This window comes from Nymphalis io, chromosome 28 (assembly GCF_905147045.1).
Source record: "Nymphalis io chromosome 28, ilAglIoxx1.1, whole genome shotgun sequence".
NCBI classification, from domain to species: domain Eukaryota; kingdom Metazoa; phylum Arthropoda; class Insecta; order Lepidoptera; family Nymphalidae; genus Nymphalis; species Nymphalis io.
This window is the reverse complement of record NC_065915.1, coordinates 3,954,965-3,966,580: the sequence shown is the minus strand read 5'-3', so window position 1 is coordinate 3,966,580 and position 11,616 is coordinate 3,954,965. Positions and strand designations below refer to the sequence as shown.

The 11,616-nt window shown below is 36.0% G+C and overlaps 1 protein-coding gene across 1 annotated transcript; it reads right to left on the bottom strand.

The window, feature by feature from the left end:
- Positions 1–3,241: 3,241 nt before the first annotated feature.
- Positions 3,242–10,236, bottom strand: LOC126779080 (uncharacterized). The gene is made up of 9 exons (XM_050502905.1): positions 9,837–10,236; positions 9,132–9,339; positions 8,130–8,448; positions 6,991–7,153; positions 6,607–6,746; positions 5,407–5,545; positions 4,749–4,970; positions 3,879–4,049; positions 3,242–3,406 (listed from the first exon to the last, which is right to left on the bottom strand). Exons 1-9 carry the CDS (start codon positions 9,951–9,953, stop codon positions 3,272–3,274), a joined length of 1,614 nt encoding a protein of 537 aa, XP_050358862.1. The 5' UTR covers positions 9,954–10,236; the 3' UTR covers positions 3,242–3,271.
- Between the last annotated feature and the right edge of the window lie 1,380 nt (positions 10,237–11,616).

The window sequence follows — 11,616 nt, the reverse complement described above, 5'->3', positions numbered from 1 at the left end:
ATCGAGAACCATCGCGTGGACTTAAGAAGCAAGGGGGAAGCAGGAATTAGAGAGAATAATTCCTCAAAGCACTCGCCGTGATACAGTCGATAGAAAGCGCTCAGTGCTGCTATCTCACGACGCAATTGTAAAGGTTCAAGGGTGTTTGTGACCTTTGCGTCGCCAATAATGCGTACGGCACGTCGCTGCAACCGGTCCAAGGCCTCCAGTAGGTACTTAGCGGAGCCATCCCAAAGGTGCGAGCAATATTCCACGCAAGACCGTACCTGTGTTTTGTACAGCAGGCACAGTTGTTGTGGCGTGAAAAAACGCCGCACCTTGTTCAGAACTCCAAGTTTCCGTGAAGCTGTTTTTATAACAGCCTCGATGTAATCCCTTGGACTAAGGTCGCAGCGAACGTCAATCCCCAGCATTGCGATTTTGCTTTGTATCACCAGCGGAGTACTACAGAGGGAGGGAAGAGGGAAAAATGCTGACTTTTTCGCCGTGCGAGCATACCTGTTTTTTCTTGGCTTTAAACTCAACAAGATTATCAGAGCCCCATTTGGCGATGAGCTCTAATGTCCTATCGAGTTCAGTGACAAGAACCTTCCGCCTCTCCTCAATTTCCGCTCGCCCAGCCACTGACGATTCTCCATGCTCGTCGATAGCTTCACCCCAGAGGTGTGTTACGTGGATAGAAGATCACCTGTGGACCGTTTTTGGTCGAAACCCGTACTGACGATCATTAATTAGACAGTGATCTTCTAGGTAATGGATCAGTTGGTTGTTTAAAATCCGTTCCATCACCTTACAAAGTATTGAGGTGATAGCTATTGGCCGATAAATTATCGGCCAATAGCTATCAGATTCAGTCGGCCGGGTCAGACCGATCCCCTTTTTTGGGAACCGCTTGCATATTAGCTCTTCTCCAAGCCTCCGGCACACATCCCGAAGAGAGAGAAAGTTGGAACAGGCGCGTTATCACAGGAGACAGCTCCGCTGCGCACTTCTTCAGCACTATGGCTGGTATTCCATCGGGACCGCTAGCTTTCCGTACATCAAGTGATTGCAGCTCCGCACGCACATCACGTTGCCTGATTTTTATGTCAGGCATCGTATGGCCACATGAAGGTATTGTAGGTGGCAGCGCACTACAATCATCGATGACGGAATTATCGGCAAAGAGTTTAGCCAGGAGATCACAAGCTGATCTCCTGGCTAAACTCTTGCGGACTGTGAGCTAGCGATATCCCACCGGGTGAGAAGTCAGCAGAAGGTCCAGTAGAGAAGGTGCTTGCCCATCAATGTCTGGGATCCTGGTGGGCTGATCAACCAGTTGGGTCAAGTCATGTGTGAGAGCAAACGCATGAGTAGTCCAGTCCAGCATGGTCAGTTTTGAAGGATTTCAACCATGATTCGTGGTGAGCATTAAAATCCCCCAAAAACACCAATTCCGCGTTAGGAAATTGCTCTTGCGCAGCAACTGCCACCCGACTAAGTTTATGTTTAACATCCTACCACCAGATGAGCAGATGGTCGCTCAGATATCCCTTAGTCGCCTCTTACGACACCCATGGAAACGAGAGGGGCAGTGAAATGTATTCTTTCTCCGTCACTACACGGATAAATCTTAACTGACTATCGTGGGTTCGTGGGTTTGAACTCTTTATTTATTTAATAGTTCTCTCAAATTATTTAAAATTTACACAATTAATTTAATAAAACCTTCTCACCCAGTATTAAATAACATGTTATGTTTGGTTACATAATCTGTGGTTAATTTTAACGATGATTACATCCGTCCATTTAATATTGCCTTAACTTTCTCTTTAAATAGCTTTAACCATAAAAAGTTATGGCATTTTTTATTATAATCTGTTCAACAACTTAGCCGACGTTTTTTCTTAATTATCTGTCTCAGTTTCAAAATAGCCATAAAAAGAACAAATGATTAATTTAAAATATTAAATTAAATAAATTTAGAAAAAACAACGAAGATGTCACAAACATTTATATAATATTTAACTAGATGGTAGTAGGGCTTTGTGTAAGTCCATCTGGGTAGGTACCACTCATGATTGTTGCGTTCCGGTATGACGGGTGAGTGTAAGCTCTTCCTTGTATATAATATCTTAATAACAAAGGTTGGTGGCGCATTGGCGATGTAAGGTATAGTTAATATTTCTTACTCGCCAATGACCAATGTCCAAGTGTGTGGTGACCATTTACCATCAGGTGAGCCGGCCGTATGCTCGTTCTATAACATAAAAAATTACATAATAATATTAGTTACGATTTACTTACAGCTGATCATTAAACACGGTTTTATCAAAATATTTATCAAATATTATCACAAAAGAGTTTTATCGGATGATGATTACTATAATTTAAATATTGATAGTAAAAATGTTACATATTTTAAATTAATTATTAGATCATATAAATAGATTTCTTTGATGAGCTAAAACTATTTGTATGTATATATCTAAAAAATTAATAAAATTAAAGTCTTTTAAGTTAATGTGGTGGTATGCAAATAATCAAAACCATCCTTTTTTATTTCAGACCAACGCTGCTACGTTATAATATGTATAATGTATACATATAAATCAAATCAGCTTTATGTATCTACATTAAAACGGAAGATTTCAAAAAACTTTTTTTACAAACTGAATTCCACACTAGAAGAGGGTTTCGCTAGTTAACAAATAAACACTATGAAAAAATCTGTAGCCACTTGGCACTTCTTGTAAATTATATTTACACAAATACCCACAAATAACTCGGAAAACCCATAAACTTATTAAAATTTACTGGTGGAAGGGCCTTGTGCAAGCTCGTCAGGCACAAGGGGCATAACATCTTAGTTCCCAAGGTTGGTGGCGCATTGACGAAGTAAGCGATGGTGATATAAAAATGCTAATGTCTATGGGCGTTGGTGACCACTTACCATCAGGTGGCCCATATGCTTGTCCGCCTACCTATACTATAAAAGAACTCCGCAAATTCTAATAAACAGAATATGAGATGCTTGCTGAGGTCTCGGTAAATAACACAAATTGAGGAGCTTATAGTGCAATGTGATCTTTTATTTACAATCAGTTGGTCAATTTATTCAAGCACTCTATAAATATATTTTTATAAAAATATATAAGGAATTATTAACACTGAAACAACAAAAAATATTTTCATAAATCAAATTTAATACTCAATGTAAATATATTATTTGTATAATATTTGATTCGATAGGCACGTTGGGATGACATTTAAAATTTTATATATTTTTGTATTATAATTTGCTTTTTGTCTCATTTTTTATCTGTGCCATCTCTCTAAGTTTCCTTCTCAAAATTTTCCCGCTTGCATTCTTCGGTATTTCCTTGATGAACTGAACTCCGCCGCGGAGATGCTTCGGGTTTGATAGCTGTAACAAATGTATTTGAAAAAATACTACAGTACGCCTAACCCCTTTTCCTAATTATATAAATATCTCTTTTCATCAATAAGTGATCATTGATACAGATTTATTATATTATTAACAATTCTGGCTACTGAAAGTATCGACTTGGTCCTATGTGCGAATGACAGTCGGTCCAAGACCAGTCCAGAAGTCCCATTAAGAGCTAAGATGTTGACAGTATTACAAAACCTATTTTAACAAGCACGTAAGTTTTGCGCATCTGCTATCTCTCTCCGACCGTCCCATCATACCGTATGAGTGAGATAATAAGAGATTGAATAAGCTTGCGCTTAAAGATTTGATGCCGTGGTTAAAATAATTTATTTATTTACTAATGCTTTACTAACAATGAAATGTTTCTTTTCCTAAGAATATTAACTTATTATCATTTAATAAGCGCAAAATTAATGAGTAATTAAAAATGACACCAAATTACCTTTTGTTTTACAAGATTTTTAATATCATCTTCAGTCAAATTGGCTTCTGGTTGTACAACAATAAAAGCACGTGGTACTTCTCCCGCATCAGCGTGGGGAATCCCAACAACCCCAGCGTCACGTACACTGGGATGTTGGAGCAAAACCGCTTCTATTTCTGCGGGTGGTACCTTCGAAATGGTTATTGATTATCAACGATACAATATTTAGCAGTGTGGTTTCAGACATAGTAAACTAAAAATACCCCATCGTAACCCGTTGGTGTCGTAAGCTGATGCGATCAGCAATAAGTTCCTTAACCACTTCTAAGATGGTTAAGCAAACGCACCAGCAAAAATATTCCCATGGCACCTACTCAAAAATATCCAGTGATTTAAAATAAAGCACCCTGATCAAATAAATGTTATAAGAACAGGTTTGATAATGACGTTACACTTAGTAGTGGGGACTATTACGATTGCGATCAGGTCTTCTCAGTCTATCTGTGCTGAGATGGAACTATACATGGATATTTCGAAGATCATTGCTTTCATCAGATTCATGTGTTCATCTCGTGTTCGCTAAAGAAAACGTCGTGAGAAAATCTGCATATTTCGAATATCATTCCGACATATCATGTAAGTATATCTACTGAGGAGCAGCGTGATTGGATACGCTTTAAAGCTCCATAAGAGCACATAACAACTAAGGCATTTATCCAGTGGGTCATTTGCGCCTCTTATTTTTCGTCCCCTGACATCTTTCTATTAACTTATTTGAAGATGTTATTCATTTACTATGTATGCAGTTTTATTTATTATTTAAAGAGGCGTTCATATAAATTACGCGAATAATAGAGGATTCAAAGTTGAGAGTTAATAATAATTTACCTGATAACCTTTGTACTTAATAAGTTCCTTTAATCTATCTACTATGAAAAAGCATTTGTCTTCATCGTAGTAACCGATATCACCAGTTTTGAAGAACCCTTCATCATCAAAGTCCTCCTTTCCATCTTTACCAACGTATCCCTTCATAACCGAAGGACCTTTTACGTAGATTTCTCCAGGTTGATTGACTCCTAGTGGTGTTCTTGTTTCAATATCTACAACCTTCAATTATAAAAATAAAATTATAAGTCTATGTCGTTGGTGACCACTTACTATCAGATGGCCTATATGCTCGTCCGCCTACCTATTGTATGAAATAGAAAAAAAAAATAACATAAATAAATTTATATATGTATTTTAATTGCAAAGTCCAGTTTGAAAGTAAGAGAGTGACTTTAACTAACTGTTCGCTTGCTCTCGGTAATTTTAATTAGCTCGGAAGCAATAGAATATATTTTCTCGTCCTTCTTAACTTTATTTACGGCCGTTTGGAATAGATTGTAATAACTTTACTCAGAAACAAGACACGGTCAACAATTTTATTATATCTCGTGTTGGCTTAGTAAACTTTGATTTTTATGGGCACATTTTTCAATTAAATAATAATCTGTTACTTTCTTTGTTTAAGTTTTAATCAGTTAAAAAGTTAATACTGGACCTTTATGATAAAACTAGATATGACACGGCCAACGCTGCCTGTTTTAGACAAGTGTGCTTTATCGTACGTGTCTCTAGTGACCCCGAGAGTTGCCTCCGTCATGCCATAGCCTTGAAGGACACTTGAAACATTTGGAAACCTGATGATGAAAATATATGAACCGATTATATTATTAAGCGAGATTATTATATCACTAACGGCCTTATAAACATTGCTTAGCGTCTGTTAAGCTAAACACTGATTTCACTCTTTCTGTCACAATTGATTTGACATTTGAGTAAAGAAGACAACAATTGTTTAACTAATCAGCCACAAAAAGTTTATAAGAAAGTCCGTAAGTCTGTATATAGAAATGATACCTTTATATGTTGTCTAATTGTAAGAACACAGATTACCTAAGTGGTTGAAGCTAGGTTAGTGTTTGAATAGAGACGGCCAAGTACACAGAACTTCTCATAATGAGATCCATCTAAGCCAAAACGTGGGCAAACACCGGTGTGTTTTCTTGACGTGGTTAATTTTTCTCAATAAATTATATTTCCGTCTTGATCGTACTGACAAACATCCTCAGAAAAGCTGCATATGTCTGCCACATGTATTACAAACTTTAAACATTCTTAAGGAATCAGTGGGCCTACTCATATGATATTTACAAGCTGTTACTTATCCCAGTAATTGTTTTAGAAAAATCGACCGCATACCATTATATGGAGTAGAAATTAAGAACATTCAGTACTTGCCTGCTTGCTTGCCTGGGCTTGAACCACTCGATATCTTTACAGTAACAGCTTGTGAATGTCCCATTGCTGGGCTAAGGCTTCTCTCCCTTTTTGAGGAGAAGGTTTGGAGCTTATTCAACCAATGCGGGTTGGTGGAATATTCTGAAATTCTGCCACATGCAGGTTTCCACACGTTGTTTTCTTTCATCATCAAGCACGAGATGACATATAATAACAAATTTAGCACATGAAAATTTTCTGGTCCCAGGCCCTGGTTTGAGCCCACGATCATCGGTTAAGATTCACGCATTCTTACCACTGGGCCATCTCGGCTCAATATCTTTATTAACTGTTAATTACGTAATATATGGCTGATAAAGAACTACTATCTTTCTTGGTAGTTTTTCTTTTAGAATCTTCTTTACGCATTAGATTATTCGATTAGAGTTTATTTGTTTATGTTTTATTTCATATAGATTACCTATCTGTAACGGCTCTTATCGTGTCACTGCGCAATGGCGCTGCGCCGGAGTACACCTGCTTTACCGTACTGACGTCATAGTTAGCTTGATACTTACAAAGTGCCACCAGAACTGGAGGCGCTACTACTATCTGGGAAATCTGAAAACAATATTTATGGATTGCTCAGAGATTAGAACACGGGGGTTTTATTTGAAGGTCACGCATTCAATTTCTCTTTTTTTTTCTTATTTCAACCTAGCGTTGTTTTCTTACACTTGAAAATAAATGGGTGAATGACACAAATTTAGATAGAAATTCAGTGGTGGTTGCCCGGATTTTATACCCACGTGTTCTTATTACTGATTTTGAATTTCGTGTAGATAATTCTTTTCAATAAACTTACTTGATATCTTTCTATTGTCTTTAAATAAAGACCACTTTCAAATTTAGGTAAATATACGAAAAAGCTACCACTCGCAAATATTCTTAAATTCCCCATTAGACCCATTGTGTGGTACCACGGGGTAATAGTAAGAGACGACTCTTTAGGGTTCACGGTGCTTGACCTAAAAAAATAATTAATTATATTTTGTCTGTTTTCTTTTTAATTATTAATAAATAACTTGTGCTCCGATATTCTATTCATTATGTAAAAAAGTAATAAATTGTCTATAATCTCATCCCAATATCTTTCATAAGATAGTCCGCCACAAGACTATATATAAATAGTGTATTATTATTATTAGTTGAATAAACAAAGACTAAAGACTAATTGCAAAAATAATACCGTGGGTGGGAGACTGCAGGCTCATTTGGATAGTAATAACCTGTGAATGTCCCACTGCTGGGCTAAGACCTCCTCTCCTTTTTGAGGAGAAGGTTTGGAGCTTATTCCACCACGCTGCTCCAATACGGGTTGGTGAAATACACATGTAGCAGAATTTCAATGAAATGAGACACATTTAGGTTTCGTTACGATATTTTTCTTCACCGTCAAGCGCGAGATGAATTATAAACATAAATTAAGTACATGAAAATCAGTGCTGCTTGCCGGTGAACTCACGATCATCGGTTAAGATTTCCGTGTTCTAACCACTGGGCCATCTCAGCATTTGGGTGCGTCAAGTCAATAATGAGCCGGTTGGCGTGATTGGTAGATACTTACCTTTTCACGCCGAAGGTTGTGGGTTCGATTCCCACCCAGGACAGACATTTTTGTGCATGAACATGTTTGTTTGTCCTGAGTCTGGGTGTAATTTTCTATATAAGTATGTATTTACAAAAGAAAAGTAGTATATGTAGTATATCAGTTGTCTGGTTTCCATAGCACAAGCTTTGTACAAGCTTAATTTGGGATCAGATGGCCGTGTGTGAAAAATGTCTCAGGATATTATTATTATAAAATTGAAACCATCATTGACATTGACAGGTGACATGACATCTTGGATCTAGCGATTAGCTCGTGATGGCAGGCCATCACTAATATACGATGGTTAGAAACCTGTATGCTCCTCTAATTAATTAAACAAAATAAAAACTTACATATTACATGTTGTCAACATGTTCAAATGTGTCAACATCACGCCCTTCGGCAATCCCGTGGTCCCAGACGAGTACAATATAACAGCTGTGTCTGTTTGTCCTATTACATCAGCGGTTTGAAAATTCTCCAGTGTAAGATTCCTGTTATCTTTAGCTAAATCGTTATATAATAGTGTATATGGTGGTCTGTCTGTACCGAAGAGAATAATTTTCTCCATGTACGATAGACTTCGTAAGGTCTTTTCGTGTATCTTATAAGCGAGTTGAGAACAAAATATCATTTTTGGTTTTGATATATTTAAAACGTGTATCAGTTCATCTGCAACGCAAAATAGTTTAAAAATTTAGAACCTCCTTATAGGGCTTTGTTAAAGTTCGTCTGGATGGGTATTACCCACCTGCTCATCATCTACTCTAACTCCAAACACAGGACTTTGTCTTTGTTACTAAAAATGTCTATGATATATTTCATAAGATAATTGACAGTTTGTGTCAAGACTACGCGTGAGTAAATATGTCAGTTAACTTTTCCTGGTGGCTTGAGGCTTTGTGGCAGGCCTGAATGGGTGGGTACCGCCTACTCATCCGATATTCTACTGCTAAGCAGCAATAAGTATTGTTGCGTTCCGATCGGAAGGATGAGTGAGCCAGTGTAACTACAGGCACAAGGGACATAACATCTCAGTTCCCAAGGTTGGTGGCACATTGGCAAGCTAAAGAATGCGTATTATTTCTTACCTCGCCAATGTCTATGGACGGTGGTGACCACTTACCATTAGGTGGCCCATTTGCTCGTCCGCCTGCCTATAACATAAAAAAAACTCAGTGACAAGTAATACGTTAATAGTATATAGTATATATATATACTAACGAAAAAGTCCAAGAAAAGCCAAACCATTTCGACACAATAAAAAGCCATTTGGCGTTATATCATAGATTTGTTTTTATTTTAACTATGTAAGCCGAGTGATATATACCTATATATATATTTATATAACCTACCTTTAGTATATGCCAAATTAGTGGGAGTAAACGTAGCTCCGGTACATGATATACCAATAAACGTGCTCCAATACTCCTGTGTATTCTCTGAACATATTGCTATTATGTCTCCTCTCTTCACTCCTATACGAGTGAGGGAGACAGCTATATTCATAGCATCCTTTACTATATCTCGATATGATAATCTTTCATGTGTAACTCCATTAATCTGTAATATTCGTTTAAATTTAATGGTCTTCCATCTACTGTTCCAACCATTTCATCGTCAGACAATCCATGTTTTCCTTCACTGCCGAACGTGAGATGAGATAAACACAAAATTAAGCACATGAAGATTTAGCAAGGTTCGGGTTCGAGCCCGCAATCACTGACCAAGTTTCACAAGTTCTTACAACTGAGCCAAGTTTTAACTTTTATTGGTTCTATCCAGGATTCGATCCTGGGAACTCACGATCTTCAACTGTATAATCTAGCTACTACACCAAGGAGGTCTCGAGATAACCCATAAATCATCCATAGCATAGAACAGAAAATAAATCTTCACTAAAGGTTTTAGATCTGACAAGCTATTTTGTATTTGTATTTTAATTCATCTGGCGAAGGTAACCATCCACTAATCCGCTGAGAGTGATCTTCGAAAAGAGATGTTTAAGGAGCATCCCAATGGGACATTTGCATAAGTAATAATAGATTAAAGAAACTTACCATTGCCACTTTATCTCCATGATTCCACATAGTGGTCACTATAAACTGACCGAAGTTTAAATGTGATGGTACTTCCACCAGCTCATCACCGTACACGTAAAGTGGGTTCTTTAACATTTTTCCATAAAACTTTAAAACCCTTCTTTAATAATTACTTATAATTTAGTCTTGACTCGACTGAATATTCACATATAATAATATATAACAAACAAGTTTTTTTTAAAGATAATATTATTATCAAATTAGAATTCTTATGTGTTTGCGCTATCTTTAAATATTGTTGGTATAATTCTGCTAATAAATTGCCACTTTATCGCAATCGAATCGAAGCGTAATCGTTGGCGTTTATCCATTTTCCTATTCTTTAATTTCATTATCGACTATTGTCGTCAAAATTTAAGTTTGCTTTTGATATAACGTTGTATGATATCATCATATATATATTTTTAATTTTATATCAGTATTAGTTTATTTTAATTTTTTATAAACAGTAAAACAGTAACAGCCTGTTAATATCCCACTGCTGGGCTAAGGCCTCCTCTCCATTTTGAGGAGAAGTTTTGGAGTTTATTCCACCACGCTGCTCCAATGCGGATTGGTAGAATAGACATGTGGCAGAATTTCAATGAAAAAAAAAAAAGAAAAAAATTAGGCACATGCAGGTTTCTTTATGATGTTTTCCTTCACCGTCAAGCACGAGATGAATTATAACACAAATGAAACAGATGTAAATTCAGTGGTGGTTGCCCGGGTTTGAACCCACGATCATCGGTTAAGATTCACGCGTTCTAACCCAATTTTTATAACTATTTTTATATTGTACTTAACATACATTTGTACAATTTAGTCTTAGTTTAACCATTGTTTACCTTTTTATAGTTCCTATGGTTTTTTTATTGAGTACCACTATGTAACATTTATTTTTATAATTTTAAAAAATTATAAATTTCTGTTTAGTCATTATTTATGTGCTTGCTGTGGTCTCCTTTAATTGAAGGAGCACACATTTTTTGAAACATTATTCCACGATGTGATGTACTCGCAAGTGTGTATCCTTTGTTGGGGGTTATAAATAAATGAATAAATAAGTAAATATCGGTTCGGTTCGATACGAATAAATGTATAATAGTCCGAGTTGGATTGGAATTTAATCGGTAACGTATCGTAATCGTTGTTGATTAGTAGAATTGGCCGCATGTTTCTGATATATATTCATGGCTTGATTAATAACACTGTTGCGAGGTAATAGCAACATTGTTTTTCTCTTTCTATTATAAACATAAATAACACAAAATAACTCGTTGATACGTCGCAATATTTAAAATTAATTTTAATAACATGTTATATTTTGTAATGTATTATTTTTTTTTTATAATAATATTAACTGATTGGAAAAAAATTAATAGGTCTAAGCTTTTTTATTTATGTTTTCAGGATAATTAATTAATTAGTAATTAATTAATTACTAATATAATTATAGGTATAAAAAGTAGTCATTTTTCCTTCCTCGGGGCTCAAGCTTGCTTCATACCAAATTTGATCAAAATCGGTTGAGTGAGTTAGTATTAAAGGGGAGCAGACATACAGACAAAGTTAATTTCGCATTTATAACATTAGTATATATTTTAAACTGGTGCCAACGAATTTGCTATTTGCTATACATATATATATATATATATATATATATATATATATATAATATATATTTAACTTCCATTATGTAAATAGTGCAGTTAATATTCCTCCAAAGCGAATGAATATATACGCATATATTGTTTCT

Excerpts from the sequence above, each read along its gene's own strand:
- LOC126779080 (XM_050502905.1), bottom strand. The coding sequence starts at position 9,953 with ATGTTAAAGAACCCACTTTACGTGTACGGTGATGAGCTGGTGGAAGTA. Across the intron at positions 7,154-8,129 it reads ATGTTGACAACATGTAATAT|GTCAAGCACCGTGAACCCTA; the intron begins GTAAGTTTTTAT and ends TTATTTTTTTAG. Across the intron at positions 4,050-4,748 it reads TTAAGTACAAAGGTTATCAG|GTACCACCCGCAGAAATAGA; the intron begins GTAAATTATTAT and ends ACCATTTCGAAG.